The sequence below is a fragment of the Osmerus mordax genome, chromosome 18 (assembly GCF_038355195.1).
Source record: "Osmerus mordax isolate fOsmMor3 chromosome 18, fOsmMor3.pri, whole genome shotgun sequence".
Lineage (NCBI taxonomy): Eukaryota > Metazoa > Chordata > Actinopteri > Osmeriformes > Osmeridae > Osmerus > Osmerus mordax.
In genome coordinates this window covers 7,120,539-7,139,788 of record NC_090067.1, presented here as the reverse complement: position 1 = coordinate 7,139,788, position 19,250 = coordinate 7,120,539, and the positions used below count along the sequence as shown (strand labels likewise).

The following is a 19,250-nucleotide window of genomic DNA, read 5'->3' as shown; positions in this document are numbered from 1 at the left end:
CTATTGCTTTAGCCCTTTGTATATTGCTAATATTGTAACTCTAATAGTTTGTTAAGACGTCACTTCAGACGAACGTCACGATATGACGTGTGATTAGTGGTAAATGTAGGCCTATAGGCCTAGTTAATTATTATTATTTTTTTATCAACTGTTTGAATGGATGATTGTATAGCGCCATCTACTGGTATGTATTCAATAATACAGGTGAAGAAATTATCAACAGAATTGAAAGTTACAATTGCTGATTTGCATACTATAAATTATCTCTAAATAACTTTAGCTGCGCACAGATCGACTGTGTGGACAATTGTGGAACATAATTATCAAGTAGTGCACTCCATGAAGGGAACGTTTCATCACGCGGTTATTTACAGTAACACACCGCTCGCAGTAGTCAGAAGAAAGATGGCGGCGCCCGTGATGCAAACATGCCATGTTGCATGTTGTGCAAATCGAACCCCAAATGTGCTTTCGTGGGGTCGTGGGGGTCTCATAGCATACGGAACATGTCATTCGGTCGCTGTTTATGACCCAAAGGTAAACGGTTGCTTTCAAAATACATACGTAATTACCCTAAACCAGACAGCTACACGACAGCTAGCTAGTTCATCTTTCTTGAATTTCCTTTACTAGCTAAACAATACATAGCTCAGCGAAGTTGAACTATTTAATGTAAATTATTTTATTAACCTCGCAACGACTGTTTTTTGTCTCCAGGAAAAAATTGTTGTCGCTGTCCTGAACGGACACACCGGCAGGGTGAATACCGTTGAGTGGGTACACAGACAAGATTGTGGTGAGTAGCCCAGCTGTCAAAATGTTGGCATCATTGTTAACTGGCAAAACACCTTACCCTATGCATAGAGCAGGCATCCCAATACCACACATCTGTTACTGTTCATGGACGACTCTGACCAATATTGTTATTGTGATTCTGTTGACGGTCACAGATGCTGAAACCCACCTTGTGTCAGGAGGGTCAGATAACTGTGTTATACTCTGGGAGGCTCAAGATGGCAAGGTAGGGTTTAGGCACACACACACACGCACACGCACACACGCATCCAATATGATATCAGGGTCACACACCTCACACCTGTGTTGTCTTGTGTTCCCAGTTTGCCAAGGCTGTGGAGTGCACAGGCCACACAGGGCCTGTGTGTTCAGTTGACGCTGTCCAACTGAACCAGACCCAGATCCTCATCGCCTCCACTGCATCTGACTCCTCAGTCAGACTCTGGCTCAGCAACAGGACTGAAGGTGGGAGAGGCCAGGTGGCTCTGATTATATTACCCCAAAGCCCGGCTAAACCTAGCCCGGCTAAACCTAGCCCGGCTAAACCTAGCCCGGCTAAACCTAGCCCGGCTAAACCTAGCCCGGCTAAACCTAGCCCGGCTAAACTTAGCCCAGCTCAGTCCAACCCAGCTCAGTCCAGCTTAGCTCAGTCCAGCCTAGCCCATAGTATTATGATTGTGTGTGTAGATTGAAAAAGGACGTATTCAAATTATCATTACAATTTAATCTGTTCAAAATAATATGAATTAAAAACAGGTTTGATGGCTTGTCTTAGTGTTATCTTCCGTCTCACAGTGATTAGCACAGCGATGAGCATGGTCTAATACGAGGCAGTGTGTGTGGGTGGTCTGCTGTCTCACTTGGCACCACTCTCTAGCTTACACAACTCCCGAAGACACGGCATGCATCGCTATCAAACTGCCAACTCTCCCCATTTTTATATCTTTAATGTCTCTAATTAGATGTGATTAATCGTGTACTTCTTAGCCTGGGTCAGAGACAAAGCTATGTTTGTGTAGTTAAATGTGAGTGGTGGGTTGAGCTGCTCCCTGGAGACTTGTTTTGTCCAATGTTAAAGTCTTTTTTTTGGGGGGGGGGGAGGGGGGGGTTGCGTCGCTATTAGGCAGGGAAAGGCGAACACTGATGATATATGACAGTTATGGAGTGTGTGTGTGTGTGTGGGCACGCTGAATCATATCCTGGGGGCGAATGATCTGATCTGCCAGGTCTGAACTCTGCCAGCCAGCTTGTGTCAGTTTGTCCCTTGTGCTCGTAAAAGACCCTCGGGATGCTGATTAAAAACATGTCACCTTCTGACAAATGTGTTCCACCACTATTGTCAAATTAGCTGTTTCACTGCCTCCCGCTCTCCGAGATGTTAATAAAATCATTGTAAGGGTTGTTGAGTTAGTGACGCTTCTTGATGGATGGGGCCCAGCGATTTTTTTAAAACATAATTTCATATTCATTTTGTGGAAGATTACTCATCGAGTATTAGAAAGGCTAATTCTCTCTCCCTTTCCCCTCTCCGCTCAGCTGAATGCATCCATACCATATCATTCGGTAGCGGGTTCATGATGGATGTCTCACTGGCACTGTTGCCAGGCAGCAGAGGTAAGCCCTTTCGAGATGTCCTACCCCATCCATGCATCGTCCCCTTATCCTGAACCCAAACCACCCACCCATATAGTATAATGTGTACTTGAATGTCATATTCAAAACCCAATCTGCACTTCAAGTGTCTTATGTGTCACATTATTGCAACTTTTTCCTTGTCTGTCCTCTGTTTAACGCTTTTCCTGACCCTGTCCCTCTGTACCTCGACTCTCCCTCCCCCGCTTCCTAGCCCACCCCACCCCTCCCTCCCTTCCTCCCTCCTGTCTACTCTCTCGCAGTCAGAATTGCAGTCTGCTTCACTGAGCCAGCATGACTGGGTACTACTAACCCATCTCACACTTCTTGCAGTTCCCATACTGGCCTGCGGGGGTGACGACTGCAAGGTCTATTTGTATGTGCAATCGAATGGACAGGTAAGCTCACTGACACGCACGTTGACTTTGGACAGAATAGGCCTGAACAGAATGGAACCGATGTTGAAAAATAGTTGGTTTAAATGGATCTTCTTTGACCTGTAGTATCCTGCCTGGTTCTTTCTCAGTTTCAGATGGCTCTGTCGTTGCCAGGACATGATGACTGGATAAGAGGCCTGGAGTGGTCTTCTCCCCTAGGTGAGCACTACAGCTGTCGAAGTTTATGGAAGGGGACATAGAAACCTTGCCTGGGAACCAGATTTGTCTAAGAACTTGTGATTTATTTGCTCTGGCAGATGGGTCTGGCCACCCTCCCGTTCAAACTAATTTTCATCCAACCAGAATCAGTTTGGCCCAATTACAACCATTAATCTAATTAGGGTGCGGGTTTGATTTCGACGACTGTGCAGAGGAGTGCAGTTGACGCATATTCGTAAATAAACAAGATGACTTTTTGTGGATAACAGCATTGCAGCACTGCAGTAACAGCATTTGGTCTAGCAGGGGAGCACTTGCAAGTAGGGCATATGCATTTGTTAGCTGGTAATGGGTATGAATCCCATCTCCCATCATCAGTCCAAATATTTGAATCCCATTGTTAGAAAATATTCACATTTCACTCTTTAGTCTCCTATTCTTAGCAATTTGTTAGTCTCCTATTCTTAGCAATTTGTTACATGAGGAGTTTCAGTTTGAACTAATGTTCCTCTCCCATCCAGAGGGGGAGCTGTTGCTAGCCAGCTGTTCTCAGGACAGTCTGATCAGGGTGTGGAAGCTGTGTGTCAAGTCTGGCTCCGAGAGAGACGTGCAAGGTGATCCCACCATCATCAAGATGAAACAGGATGTTTTCACAGTGACGAGGAGAGGTGAGGAGGGGTTTCTGGAACTGGGCGATGAAAAAACTGAAATGTGTTAATTCAATTCGAGCAACCGGTTAAGGGGTTAAGGCGTCTTCTTTTTTTTTTTTACTCAGTAGCATTAAAGCAATGTCATGGAAAATGGATGTACCATGTGAGGGCTGGTGGAGTGTGGACAAGCACTTGAGAGGGTGCCTCTGGAGACTGTTGAGATGCACCCGTAGGCACTTGGCAGGAGTTCTAAGTGTGTCATTTCCTTGTCTCCTTGCTACAGATGTCTCCTCAGCCTATGCTGTGTCTCTGGAGACAGTCCTAGCTGGCCATGAGAACTGGGTCTATGGAGTCCACTGGCAGCCTCCTGTCACCAAAGGTAGGCTGAGTTATATAAAGATATGGCGGTCACACAGGTATTAATATTATTTGCAAGTTCAAGTTTCGATTTTACCAAGCTATTTAGGGCTCGTCTCTTTGAGGTTCAAAATCTCTTTAACAGAGAACTGTAAGACTGCCGTGCATCTGTCTGGCTATTTGTTTGTGTGGTTGTTTATCAAGTTGGACTGTGACATTATCTTGTTTTATTCCCCTACAGGTGGTGCGCTGCGCCAACCTCTGAGTCTGCTGTCAGCCTCCATGGACAAGACCATGATCCTCTGGGCTCCGGAAGAGGAGGGGGTGTGGGTGGAGCAGGTCAGTGTGGCTCCTCCAAAACTATTGTCTTGGACGGACAGTCCCAGGTTCCTGAAACTGCTGAGTTGTTGATGACATGTTATTACTAAGAGGTGAAGACACTGTCATTTCTGTAAATCCGAACCCTTTGACGGCGCTTGACCCAAGACGGAAAGTAAAACTTTATTCGAATCAAACCTTTCTTTCTGAGAATGTAAAAGAGTGCACTTCACAAAAAGGAAGATAAAAAAAACACCTCCTTACCTAGTTCGCCTTTGTACTCTCCACTTCCCCACTGTGAGACTGACTGGATAGAAATAGCAGTGATGGACGGCGGCCTGGTGAGACTGGGCTGCTGGAGGTTGTCCTTCCCATCTCCCTGCCATCACTCACAGACTCTTTTTAGAGTCTGCTCCCTGGGACGAATCGACAGGGTATGAAGAGTCTAACTGAAGACCTGCCCGAACCTTACGCTTCTCTTTTTTTTTGGGGGGGGGGGGGGGAACTCAAATTTTTGTTCCGTTTCTCTCACTTTTTTGTCTTTTCTCAATCCCCCTCCATCTTTTTCTCTCATCTTTTTTCCCTCTCTCTCCGAGCTGAAGAACATATGCCAGGTTAACTTTAACAGAAGTGTGGAAGTTGGACCTTACCATCTGGCCAAGAGGGGCAGGTGAATTCTGGGGGAGATTGGATGCCTTAGATAACCTTTCTCCTCAAACTTGATATACACACACACAACACATATTCTATGCGCAGCTGCTTAAGTAATCAAGAAAGCCTGACCCTTGCCACTCACTCCAAACAGGCTTTCTGAGGGGCGCCTCAGCCGAAGATGACAGGAAGGGTGCCTAATCAGTGGCACAGGGTGACTTTGATCTCTGCCTTCGTGTCTACAGAGTCTGGAAACCAAGACAAGGCCTCTGTAGTTGACGGAAACATTTCGTGCTCCTGTGCGTCTCCGTTTTTTCTTTTTTTCCATCTGGATCTTGATTAGGATCATGTGTAACAGCTTCTAGCTTTATTAGACTGTCAAATCTAAATGGAATAGCATTGTACACCTAAAACCGAAATCGTTTGTGAAAAAAAAAAAAAAAAAACAGGTACAAATATCCAGGTTGCCAGGTCTTTGGACAGACTGTACATAGAACCCCCCCCCCCCCCCCCCCCACCGAGTAACCTCTTTGTTGTTCAGAGTGTGAAAGTGCATATTATATGATGGTATGCTCTGAACCTTTTTTTGTTGTCACCTTGCTTTTTTTTCAAACGGAGAGCAAAACCCTTTGAACTGACAGGTTCCCTGTCTACAAAGGAAGTGTCTGTTATCGCGCACCTCAATGCTTTGCAGAACTTAATCGCTGATTTCTACTAGCTGGCATACCAGTGGACAGCTTAAGATGTGAAATGTGTAATTCACGTTGGGCTAGCATTTGACAATAGCCCTTTATTAATCCAAAACCACTTGAAGAGAACCCTGCAAGGCGCCACTTAAAAGGAGTCTGGAGCGACTATGAAAAGACCAACCACTCCTTGAGCGGGTTTTGTCATGCAGGTTACAAATTATACCGTGGCATCAAGAAACGAGGTATTGACATTTAAGCCTTTTCATTTGAGCCTCTAACAAGTCGTGGTTCCTGAGCTAACCACGTCCGGATGTCATTTTGTAAACCGCTCTTGCGGCAGAGCGTGAAGGTGGTCGGACAATTTTACAGTCAGTCAATTAGTCAACACCAATGCATTATGGAAAAATAACTACTGCCACTGTGCTGGTTTCCTCTGCTTCCCTTTCTCCAACCTCATTCACCTCCTCTTTTTTTGTCATCCTACTTCCCACTCTCCCACTTCTCAAGTGAACTTGACACACTTGACGTCCATATTGCTGCCCCCCTCGTAAACAAGACTGATGACGGCTTTCTGCCTCCACCAACTTTTTTGGCATGATGTACAGTTGGCCATTGTGCGTGGAATTTTAAAATCAATCTGCTTAATGTCGCTCAGTGATTGGCACAGAGTATCAGTGCCATTAGTCCTGGCGTATCACTGATTTAGGGGTGTGGCATCAAAGGTCCTTGATGACCAAGCGTACTCCTTAAGGCAGGAAGAGGAAACAGAGGATAGGTTGATAGGAATTAAGACCAGACCATATCAAACAGGCTCATCTGGTTCTTTTCGCCTCAGATTTATAATAGTACTGTATTCATTTGCTTTTATCCAGAGCAAGGTATAGTACATGGGGGAATTTGAATCTTCGACCCCTTGATCTGCAGTCTAATGCTCTAACCCCAGAGCTATACCCTCCTCCTTTAGTAGTTGTGGGTGCTGAACCAGTGAGCTAAGTTTGACCTTGTTGTATGGAAAAGCTGTGGATTTGTTTGGTACTGTGAAGAATCTAACTACAGATATAAGTATGTTTGGGTATTAATAATCATCAACAAAACTAAAGTTTTGCACCCAAAGGACAGTCCAGATGGATTAAATTGCTCCTCTTATTTGCAAACACTCTAGACAAGGTAATTCGGTCCTATTACATTCCAGTAGGTAATAGATAGATAGATTTATGTTCCATAAATCATCTTGAATCATGAGCTAATTGAAAAACTAACAGATATTGGATAGCAGGAACTGGCCACAGGCCACTGTGCTGACTCAGCCCGACAATGCTCTCCAGAGGGAACAGTTACTGCCATCGATCTGAATAGATCTTGCACTTCTGCCAGATTTACCTTGAAATACCATGGAGTCCTGTTGTGTTTCATTGAGAATGTTTACGAGTTGGCAGGGCCAGCCTTGCCCTGGCCTTCCTAGTCACTCTGGTACATCTTCATTTTTACTTAGTTAAGTGACATTCACTGAACAGCGATGCTTGAGTAGTTTCAAACTGTTGGAGGACCAATAAAATCATATTTATTGGATCATTTCCTTTTTGAAGATTGCTCAGCTGAAGATGAAAACAATGTAGGCAATCTCAAATCAACAAAATGTTCACTGCAGCAGTGTTTTCTAGAAAACATTTGCTATTTCTAGGTTCTATTTTGAAATATTTCTGTGGGGCTTTTGTGTTGGAGATGTTATTTCTGTGTAGCTCCACAATCTTACAGTAAATACAGCTGGATACACAACCTTCTGCAGATGGAGCTGCTAATGTAGTCTTTTCTTCTCTTTTGGTTTCTCATTTTCATTGGGAATTAATGTCAGAAAACGGGACGAATTCATGTGTAAAGTTGACGCCCTCTTTGCATATTTTTTTTAAATATGTCTTAATGTTATCACTCAATTATAATCCTCTTTTCCCTAGAATCCTCTCTACTAGGAATGTAGGCCTTCTTGTTTACCAAGTAAATAATCATCTTCATTTGGTTATGCATAATTGGCAAACCACTTTGTCTGGAAATTGTCCAAATCTGACAGACTTAGCTTAAATGAGTCGGGATACAAGATTCAGTAAAATAGCATTTTCACAACAGTGTTGTTTTGTTTTTTAAGTATGCAATAGGGTGATTAATTAGCTAAATTAACCATACTTCAGATGGTCAAATCCATACTTTGTACCTACGGCATAGTGTTGTTTGATAATTTAGAGATTTAATTGAACAGAAGGGTTTTGGAGCTAATTAGTTTGGGTTATGTCAGATAGGGCTGCTCAGTCATCTAGGAATGCACAGTTTCAACATATAATCCAAACATACAACTCTGCTGTCATTACACACAGGTCAGAGAGGCTGTCTCAATCCAATTATTCAAATCACACTCCTCTGTTCCTTAGCTTTGCTGGGTGTTTTCTGGCTGTTTGTTAAATACGATACAGTGAGCCGGAGCAGCTCTCATTATCGCATTAGACAAATGTAGTTCCAAAAACCGGAAGAAAATGGGACAAACACTATTTATTCCCCGGACTATGCTAATATGTCCCACTTTGCATCATTTCTGGCTTCTCTTGCCTGATTGGAAATGTTTGTATGCTTCCGTTGTTTGAAAAGAGGAGATTGGAACACTCACAGGAAGCAGATTTAAACATGAAGTTGAGCAGCTTTTTAAAGTCTTCAGTTTTAAGAACCATGTTGCTTGAAGTTGACTAACAGTCCACAGGTGTAGACAAAGACTAGATGCAACCACACACCACAGAAAGGTTCAGTGGGTTGTGTAAGATCCCTCGTATTAAAGTCGGGCCTAGATGTTCATAAACAAACCGTGTTCAGCTAAATGAAATACTCAGAGGTGCTTTCAGAAAAACAAAAATGTGTCTCCCATGTCTGTCGCACCTGATCTCATGATCATGTCGTTCTGGAGCCAATGTTTCTGACCCGGAAGGCGAACTATCCCTGCCAGCTGAGGCCAGTGAGTATGTCCTCTAGCTGGACCTGATGGAGCCCAGGCACAACTAGGGAGCCCATGAACACTATGACTACTGTTCCTATCTTCCCCTTCTGCCTTCCCCTCTGTCTCACTTCCTCCTCCCATATCCCCTTCATGTTCTCCTCCTCTTCTTCCCCCTCGCTGCAGGTGCGTGTTGGGGAGGTCGGAGGCAACACACTGGGGTTCTACGGTTGTCAGATGAGCCCGGATGGGTCCATGATCGTGGCCCATGCCTTCCATGGGGCCCTGCATCTCTGGTACCAGGACCAGAACCAGCACCAAAAGGTAGGTTCCGGCGACTGGTAGGGAACTGGGGTTGTTTGGACACAGGGACCTCCAACTCCTCTTTGTGTGTGTTCTCCGATCTCCAGGGAGAGTGGAGGCCGGGGGTGGTGATCTCAGGACACTTCAGTGGGGTTCAGGACCTAAGCTGGGACCCCGAGGGAGAATTCCTCCTTAGCGTGGGTCTGGACCAGACCACCAGACTGCTTACCCCCTGGAGGAGGGGGGGGCGTACAAAGGTAGGCCACAGGGAATGCAGCGAGGGCCTGGGTTAGTAACCTGCGCTCCTCAGTGTCTCAAGTTTAGGTTAGTCAGTGCTTTTCTGACAGCAGATACCTGCCTCCGTAGCCACTTAACATAATATAACACTTCATGAAGTGTTATATTATGTTATTCTAACACTATTGGAAGATTTTGAATGAAGACAAAAGTCTTATGTTTAGATTCATGGTAGTACGACACATTAGGTGGCACATTTTGTTGCAGTCAAATGACTACATTTAGTAATGTGTGTGTGTGTGTTTAAGGCAAATCTAAGCAGATACATGTGTTTTTCTGCCTCATGTAAACACGTATAGATTCTTCATACATTTTAAAAAGGCTGTCTATTCTCCAGGGGAAATTTGTTGACGAGCTGTTCTGAGATTGCAATCACTTTGCATAATGCCTATTGTGTAAAAGAACAAGACCTGTTGACATAAATAAGACATTTCAGTGACAGCCACTCAAGTCCTACACGTCTTTAATAAACATTCCTGCCATTTTAAGGAGAATTTGCTGACTCTTAATTGGTAGAGGCCACCCTGTAGTAGAGATGATCATTAAGAACTGACAATAAACTAATATTGAAGGACATTCCGATAACTTGAACCCATGATTATATATATTTTCTCTTATCTCTCTCTTTTTCTTTCTCCATCCCTTCAACGCTTAGACCACCTGGCATGAGATCTCACGACCCCAGATCCATGGTTACGACATGCAGTGCCTGGCCATGGTCGGGAGGTTCCAGTTCGTCTCCGGGGCGGACGAGAAGGTCCTCCGAGTTTTTCGTGCCCCACGCAACTTTGTGGAGAACTTCGCCAACATATCTGGCAACCCGCTGGAGAAGCTGCTAGCCTCTAGTGTGAGCATCACTTGTGTTTTTAATGTCTTATCATTATTCATAGGACTCCATTGAGTATTGTTTGTGTGTGTGTTCCCAGGACACTGCAGAGCTTCCAGAAGGTGCTAGCACACCAGCACTAGGCCTGTCCAACAAAGCTGTGTTTCAAGGTGCTCCCTTTAAAATCCACTCTCTGGAGCTTTTGAAATTGTCCAATGATGGATCCGATGTAATTTCTCATTGGTCATTGCACTGTGATTGACAGATGATCTCACGTCAAAGACCTATCAGGAAGGTGAGCCGGGGTTCAGCAGTGTCTCTGACCAATACCAGGAGTCCTATTTCCACCCTCTCACCCTCAATGGTAATTGTAAACTCTTCTTTTCTCCCTGTGATTGGCTAAAAGACTTAGTTTCTCCCCCCCCCCCCCCCTTCTTCCTGACGGAAGTAATTCCGGTAAGAGACAATGATATCCAGTCTTCATGACAAGTAGTTATTAGACACTGTTCTGCCTTACCCCCTGCACAGACAGAGAGCGTAGAGACAGGGAGAGACACAGAAAGGTGTTGAGGGGACGTACATCTTAGTCATTAGGTAGAAAGAGAGGGTTTGAAGAGATGGATAGAGCTATGGACAGCAAAAAGGAGGAAGCGTAATCCATCGGGTATAGAGGGACCATTAGAACTAGCAGTGGGCTGGAGAGCTGTGATCAGGATTGAAGCAGCTCCTCATTCTGCCATTGTAATTAGAACCATGTCTGATCTGGGATTGCAAAGTTTGTATCGATGACCCGGGGCAACGCAGAGAGCGAGCAGCACATGGTCCCGTTATCGGAATAACGGCAATTCACTGATTAGCTTCAGAAGCGGGAGGGGGGGTTATAATTAGAAGAAATATGTAGCTGAGGGTAAATAGTAAAGGAAAAGGGAAGAAAAAATGGAATGAGGGCCTTTCAATTACATGGTAAACCGACGAATCTCCGAGAGGGAAAGAGATTGCGTAAGAGTCTGTGACTAGGAGGAGGACAAGATTGACATGGGAGGGGGGAGATAGACAGATAGAGACGGGGCGGGGGTCCATGGGGCCTGAAGCTAAGGGGGGGGGGCGTTAAGAATTGAACGATAAAGGGGCCGTTGTTCAAAATAGCTTTTGGAGAAAATTACTGGTTGGAGGGGCTAAACGCAGGGATGCCACGTGTGATGCTAAGGAACATTGTCTCGAGGCGTCCATCTTGTTCTGGAACTCATGTCTCTCGCTCTGTCTAACTCTCTTCCTCTCATCCACTTTTACCCCTTTCTAATTTCTTTCTCCTTTCTGCTCTTGCTCTCCCTCTTTCTTTTCTTCTCTCTTTTTTCAGTGTTTCTAATTCTCTCTCCCTCCCCCTCTTCTTGTTTAACATGAGAGGATTTAAAACAGTGAAATGATAATGGCCTCTTGGATGTAATCCTCATGTTGTAAATTAGAAACCGCTTGGATTTTAATTGTAAAACTGTTGGAATTTCGAGTGTTCCATCCTGCAATTATGTGTAAAAAAAAAGCCTGTTTGCACGTACGTCTGTTTCTCCAGAACCCCCACCTGAAGACCACCTCCTTCAGAACACACTATGGCCCGAAGTCCAGAAACTGTGAGTACTTTATTGTCCGTGAGTACACACGCGCACACACACAAACAACCTACCTAGTCCTTTTGTAAATGATGTTGAATCCACCTCCTCATCAGCCCCTAGAGAATCATCAGCTTTGGCATTTCTCCGGAAGAGTCTGTCAGTGTATTTGGTCTGATGTATTTTTACCCTCAAATCCCTTTTGGCAAAACATGTTGAATAATTGAACAAATAATAATATAATGAGTAAGTGGAGTTTTTATTTTGCAGTATAATTAATTCTCAGTATAATGAATTATTTTCTCACCATCCTCCATACAAAAGATCTTCCCGTGCTACAAGGCGTTGTTGTCTGTTGTCTTAAATGTCACCAAACACCAACAGACAATGTGATTGTCAGCGAGCTGAAAGCAGTTAGGGTTTTGTGAGTGATTAGCTTAGCGTCATCACTCCCCGCTTGTCAGCGAATGCATTCACCATGTTGATGGCTGTCTCTCTCCACTCGGCCTACTTATTCACCAGTAAAGCACAGATGCCTCGGCGTTCAGGCATCACTGAATCTCTGAGCAATGTGTGTGTGTGTGTGTGTGTGCATGCGTGTGCCATTACCTGTTCAGTTGCTAGCAGCTGGGCCACCAGAAGCCAGATTTCCTCAAGTGAGGCACATTCTCAATTTAGTTTTCTGCTTCAGACATTTTTCACACAAGCTCCCCTTTTGACTAAGCCTCCTCCTCCACCCCTCCTCTTTTGCCTCTTCCGGTCTTTCCTCCTTCAGGTATGGACATGGCTTTGAGATGTTCTGTGTAGCCTCTGACAGCTTGAAGACGGTGGTGGCCTCCGCGTGTAAGGTAATGACACACATGGCTCGAGTACCGTCCTCCACACGTATTCCTAAGCATTGCTTTCGCTTGTCACCCTCCTCTGCCTGTCGCCCTTCTCTACATCATGGCCTGTGTTGAAACTGAGCTGAAGCTCATGTCAGCTCCATAGTCTGAAATGGTGTGACTGCTGAGTTTCGGAGACCTCTGGCCCTGACACTGTGTGTGTGCACGTGTGTGTGTGTGTGTGTGATGACTCAGTGAAGGCTGGTGTGTGGCCTAGTGGTGCTGTCTGTCAGTACCGACAGAGAGACTGTGAAGGGAGACACACTCTGCATGTCGCCTGGGAGCATACCACTCACACACACACACACACACACACACAGGTATGCATATACAGCACACACGCACATCCTGTACTAGTCCAGGGTTAGACTCTGAGCTGTCAGTCGTAGCCAACTCCAGCTAGTGTCAAGTTGTGCACAGCTGGGAGAGCTCCATCATTGACCTTGGCCACACACAGGAACGCAATTTGCTGCATGCATGCGTAAAAATGCATCTCTTGCCCCCACAGGCATCAAAGGCGGAGCATGCGGCCGTGCTGCTCTGGAGCGCCTCCTCCTGGAGACAGCTGCAGGCACTGCCCTGCCACACCCTCACCATCACCCAGATGGCCTTCTCCCCCGACGCACACTTCCTGCTGGCCGTGTCCCGCGACAGGACCTGGTCGCTGTGGCAACGGGACCAGCCCCCACCCGGAGAAGACGCAGGTATGAGCCAAGAACGACTAGAGCTGTGATTGGTTGGTGTTGTGCCTCAAGGGCAATGGCAATGGGGGATGTTTAGCCAATAGTTGAGCTTCATATCCAATGACAGTTTCCTCATCCTTTAATAATACATCAGTCCAATACCCAATATCAGTCCAGCTGATTGTGTATTGCAACAACACCCCCACCACCACACTCGCACCCATTTGACTGTCTCCTCAGGCCTAAATGGACAGTGACAGCTGCTAACTGGTGGAGCCACTACTGTCCTCCTCCCATTTGCCTGTGTGTGTGTGTGTGCGTGTGTGTGCGTGTGCTGCGATGCAGTCTGTTCTAGTTGAGAGCTGAATCACTCAGTGTGTGTGTTTAACTTCCACACCACTAGACCAGACCAAGGGAGTCTGGATGTGTCAGAGCTGATCCAACGTCCTACACCCCCCCCCCCCCCCTCCCTCCCACCATTCTTCCCTATACCTCCCTCTATCCTAGCCCCCCCCCCCCCACACACACACACACACACACACACACCCCTCCTATCACTGTCTGCCCTGTCAGCCACCCAGAAATCTCTATCAAATGGGTGCAGACATGCTCTCTACCTCATTGTCTGTCTATTGCTCTCCTCCTCCCTCCCTCTCCGCCTCCTCCCTCCCTCTCCGCCTCCTCCCTCCCTCTCTGTCACTGTGGTTAACCAGGCCTGACTGGCCGGGCGGGGTGCTGGACAGCGGTGCTCGCCAAGCCTGAGATGGAGGAGACACGACCTGTGTGTGTGTCTGTGTGTACAGTTATTATCTAAGGCTTTGCAGTGGGGTCTGTGTGCTTGTTTGTCTAGTGGGCAGATAGACACCGAATCAACAGAATACAAATAACCTTGAGGAGAAAGTTCTAGACAGACTGCCAGGGAACATGCTGCCGTTTGATGACCACAACTTGCTTGGAGGGAAGACTCACATTTATTGGTTATTAATTAGATTGATCTGTTATGTATTGAAATGTTCTGATGTAATAACGCAATTTCTGTTTGTGTGTGCGCGTAGAACCCCATTTCTCCCTGTACACACACACGGGGAAGGACACAGCGGTACACACACGCATTATCTGGTCATGTGACTGGAGTGCGGACAGCAAGTACTTTGTGACGTCCAGTCGCGACAAGAAGGTAGGCTCTGGACCTGGGAATAATGACAATATGTAATTATTGTTTTAATATTTAATGTTGTGTACAAAAACTGTGCTGCACTAATTCCAGCTGTTGCACATTCTATAAGACTTTAATCCGTGTGTGTAATAATGTAATGTGTTCATTAAGCAGACGCTTTCATCCAAAGCAACATATGGGAGGGGGGTTTGAACCGCAACCTCTTGATCTCCAGTCAAATTGTCTACCACTAAGCTATACGTGTGTGTGTGTGTGTGGCCGTCCAGGTCATGGTGTGGGGTGAGTGCAGTCCAGAGGCCAGTGCCAGTCCCCCTGCCATCCGGCCCTGTTCCTCCATCTTGGACGTTGGGGATGCAGCCACTGCTGTGTCTTTCTGCCCCATTCCCTGCTCCGACCACAGGTAGCTCCGCCCATCCACCTACCAGCCAACCACAACATCTTTAGAGTTGGCCACATGCTGAACTCAAAACCAAACATGCCTCATGTAGATAGAGATTAGGTTCAGTGTGTGTGTGTGTTTGTCCTCCTAGCTACCTGTTGGCTGTGGGTCTGGAGTGTGGCAGGATCCTGCTGTATCGCTGGACACCCCCTGAGGACCCTGCTGAGAACAGAGGGGCAGACTGGAACCGACATGGGGAGACAAACGCCTTGTATCCTTCTTGTGTGTGTGCGTGCACACACACACACAAAGCTGCAGGTTACAACTTAGACACACTTATTTCATGACCAACCAGACAGTAGAAAATCCACATTCAGGGCTGAAGAGCTTTCCTGAGTCTGGCTGGTGTGGTCTCTATTGAACCATGCAGCTGTGAAGGGAACTTGTATTCAACAGGTTCTTTGTGAGTAGACTCTCTTTTGACCTCCTTTGATGGCTTTAATTTAGATGTTTTATTCCAGAGCAGCTAGGTTAGGGTGGGGGTTGGTGTGTTTGGGGGTGGAGGAAAGGAGTCTCTGGAGAGCACTAGAAGGCCATTTTCCAGGAAATATCCTGTGGCGTTTAATATCAAATAGTCTAGACTCCAGGGAATCTATTGTGAGTGTGCAGACTTAGCACTTTTATAAATGAGTTTGAGAAAGTGAATGCCTCATCAGCTTTTTACAAATGCATGTATGGTTGTGTGTGTGTGTGTGTGTGTGTGTGTGTGTTTGGTGTTTCCATGGTATCTGTAATGACTGAGCCATTCTGACAAGCCTGTTAGACTGTGCCTGTGTCTCTAAAACTCACCCCTCCAAGTTTCCTTGACCACACGCCCCGACCAGTCAAAGTCACACCTTGGCAGTGAAGAGGCTTCGCTGGAGGCCGAGGGGGGGGCTGGCTGGGGTGGTCGGGGGCACAGCCACTGGAGAGGAGAGCCCCTGGGTCCAGCTAGCCAGTGCTGGAAATGACCACACTGTCAAAATCTTCAACGTCAACAGACTGGTTCTATAGGACACAGGATACTGACAGTGTACACACACACACACACACACACACACACACACGTCTCTCCACACAGGACACTTCAATTAGTCAAGCAGTTATGTTCCACAAATGTATGTATATATCTAAATAAAGAATTTTGTATGGATGATACGGGTGGGAATCTTTTGGTACCTCACGATTTGATTCGATTGTTGGGGTCACGATTGCAGCATGACATGCTGTATTGGACAGTTAATTGAAGTGTGACAGGAAAAGAATGGAGCGGGAGGAAGACATACAGAAAAGGGTGAAGGCTGGATTTGAACCCAGGCTGTTGTGGTACTTACCCAGCTTTCAGAGCATGCACACTAACCCAGTGAGCTAACAGGGGAGCCCTGCTTTCTTCTGGTTTTCTGACACCCCAACTCTGCAGGTTGTTACAGCTAGATAGTTCAATGTCAAATGTAAATGTCGAGTGGAGATTATGATCACTGATAGCTCAGTGGTTAAGGATGTGGGCTATTGTGTGAGGGGTTGTGTGTTCAAATCTGGCTGAAGGAACTTATTACTCTTTGACTTATAAATAAAACTTGACTTATAAATAAAACTGATAAAAGGTAAATGTATTTTTAGACTCTTGGTTGAGCCTTTCCTGGTGGGACAGTTGGGAGGGGGGGTCTGGACAGTCGGGGAGTGTGCTGCGGTTACAAGGATCTGGGCCCATGAATGTGTTTTGCACTACGCTCTGTGCTGGATTTGAACCCAGGTCGTTGTGGTTTAGGCCCTCGATCTCAACCCACTACACCACCAAATTTCGATTCAATATATGCATACATAAAAATAAACATAAATTGTGAATCAATGTGAATCGCAATTCATATGTGAATCGATTTTTTCCCCATCCCTAATGGATGACTGTGTGAGTATATGTTCCAGGGTAGAACCAGATGGAGGCAGTGACACTGCTAATTCCTTTTCTGCCTCTAGAACTTATTAGTCAGTAAGTTACTGTGGAATGGATAGAATCAATAAATACATATAGGATGTGTACAGTGGCTTCTGAAAGTATTCAGGCCCTTTAACTTTTATCACACTATTGTAAATGGGTGTAAACAGCCATTTTTGCCCATTAATCTACTTAATTATCTATAATGAAAGTGAAAACATGTTTTCTATAAATCTTTGCAAATGTCTTACCTCAGTACAGAAGCTCCTTTGGCAGAAAAGACAGCAGCGAGTCTTCTAGGACAGTGGTTCCCAACCCTGGACCTCAGGACACCCCTGTCCTGCATGTTTGAGATGTTTCCCTGCTCCAACACACCTGATTCAAATGAATGCGTCGTTATCCAGCTCTGCAGAAGCCTGCTTATGACCATTCATTTGAATCAGGTGTGTTGGAGCAGGGAAACATCTAAAACATGCAGGACAGGGGTGTCCTGAGGACCAGGGTTGGAAACCACTGTTCTAGGGTACGTCTCTACAAGCTTTGCACACCTGGATCTGGGTCGTTTATCCCCTTCCTGCCAGATCTTCTCAAGCTCTGTCAGTTGGGTGTGTGAACTGCTATCTTCAGATGGGGTTTAAGTCTGGGCTTTGGCTGGGCCACTCAAAGATAGTCAGAGACTTGTCCCAAAGCCACTCCAGCATTATCTTGCTTGTATGCTTTGGGTCATTGTACTAAAAGGTGAACTCTCGCCCCAGTGTGAGGTCCTCTGTATCCGGATGCATTCATCCTTCCCTCAAGGTTTACAAGTCTCGCTGTCCCAGCTGCTGAAAAGCGCCCTCATAGAATAATGCTGGCACCACCATGCTTCACCGTAGGGGTGGTGTTTGTCAGACACAGACCAAATCCTCTTTTCTTCATGCTCCGAGTTCATTAAATGCCATATATCAAACTTCAAGTGGGCTGTCAAACGCCTTTTATTCAGGCGTGGCCACTGTACCATAAAAACGATTGAAATAGTCGTCAATCTAGCAGGTTCCCCATCTCTGCCGTGGACTTGTGAAGGCCCTTCTTTCCCGGTTGCTCAGTTTGTGGAACGGCCACATCTAAGATGAGTCCTGGTGGTTCCAAACTTCTTCCATTTCACAAATTGAGGCCACTGTGCTCCTGGAACACAAAAATAGAAAATGTTTTATACTCTTATCCTGATCTGTGCCTCACTACAATTTCATGGCAAAGGTCTTCAGAGTTCCTTGGACTTGATTCTTTTCCTGACATACAGTGTAAATTGCGGGGCCTTATATGCACACAGTTGTATGCCTTTGTAAACTATGTCCAATAAATTCAGTTTGAAATAGGTAGACTCCAAACAAGCTCTAGACACGTCAAGGATAAGTAAAGTAAACAGGCTGCACCTGACCACAATTCAGACTTCCACACCTCTTAAGACTCTGAATGCTACGAAATGGAGATAACCACAAACTCCCAATGTACCACCAATACTTAAAATGATAAACATTATTAGCTATACCACTGGCAACCAGAGGCCTAAAGTAAAGGAGGTCAACATACATTAACACCACACTAACACCGCACAGCAGCAAGGTCAGAAGAAGTCCATGCTGAGGATGTACAGTTCAGCAGAGCAGCGTGCCATGAGGGCATGCTGGACATCAATCTGAGATGGGAGAGTGGAAGTACTGGCCATAACTCTCTCTCTAATCACACGGCTTGTGCATGATGACATAACTCACTCCTGGTCTGCTCCCTTTTGCTGGACAGGGCTGTTTTTCAAACAGGAATCAAATTTTCCCCATACATCAGATGTTGTACATGGCTTGTATGTAATCATTTGGGCGTTGCAGTTTAAGACATGATAAAATGGCTGAATGGTAAACAACTTCAGAGGCTCTGCGTGGTTCCTTGTGAAAAACGTCACGCATCGATCATGTTTTGGTGAGGCAACTCCGATGCCTGGTTTCAAGCAATAAGATGTCAGCGAGGAAGAGCACTTCAAACGGGGCTTCTGTGCGTGTTTCTCCACCCAGGTGTGGGTGGGGGAGACCGAGTCATTTAATCATCCCCGTCTACGTCATCCACTGTCTGACCAACTAGACAACTCTACCCTCATCACGACTATCATGGCTATCCATATCATCAGTGGGATAGGTCGAGTTGAGTCTACCCGATATGTCTCAGTCTTATCTCTTGTCCCTCGCTATGTTTTCTCCTCCACCATGTGGGATTGGACTGGGCTTTTGGGCCCCTCTGTCTAGCGCCGACATGCTAAATATTTAAGAAGGCCATGGAAAGGGCTGGTAATCTCTGACACACGGACACAGTCTTTCAACACACAAGCATTCTTTCCTCACTTTCTCTCCAACCCTCTTCTGTCCTGCCTCTTTCTCTCCCTCCCTCGACCACACATTTTGCCGCTAGGCTCCTAACAGTTCTATTATTTATCAGCCT

At 45.8% G+C, this 19,250-nt stretch overlaps 1 protein-coding gene across 1 annotated transcript; it reads left to right on the top strand.

Annotated features, from left to right (window-relative positions):
- The first annotated feature begins 405 nt into the window (after positions 1-405).
- Positions 406-16,427, top strand: elp2 (elongator acetyltransferase complex subunit 2). Its single transcript, XM_067255554.1, has 22 exons — positions 406-537; positions 718-796; positions 951-1,021; positions 1,119-1,260; positions 2,332-2,409; positions 2,761-2,825; positions 2,954-3,023; positions 3,545-3,691; positions 3,957-4,052; positions 4,272-4,369; positions 8,846-8,983; positions 9,070-9,219; positions 9,915-10,106; positions 10,186-10,255; positions 10,351-10,449; positions 11,653-11,710; positions 12,465-12,537; positions 13,082-13,277; positions 14,312-14,433; positions 14,700-14,833; positions 14,964-15,083; positions 15,697-16,427. Exons 1-22 carry the CDS (start codon positions 406-408, stop codon positions 15,863-15,865), a joined length of 2,499 nt encoding a protein of 832 aa, XP_067111655.1. The 3' UTR covers positions 15,866-16,427.
- Positions 16,428-19,250: the final 2,823 nt, after the last annotated feature.

Bases quoted from the DNA above. Each gene is read 5' to 3' on its own strand.
- elp2 (XM_067255554.1), top strand. From the start codon at position 406: ATGGCGGCGCCCGTGATGCAAACATGCCATGTTGCATGTTGTGCAAAT. The intron at 4,370-8,845 runs GTCAGTGTGGCT...CCCTCGCTGCAG, and splicing joins AGGGGGTGTGGGTGGAGCAG to GTGCGTGTTGGGGAGGTCGG. The intron at 11,711-12,464 runs GTGAGTACTTTA...TTCCTCCTTCAG, and splicing joins TGGCCCGAAGTCCAGAAACT to GTATGGACATGGCTTTGAGA.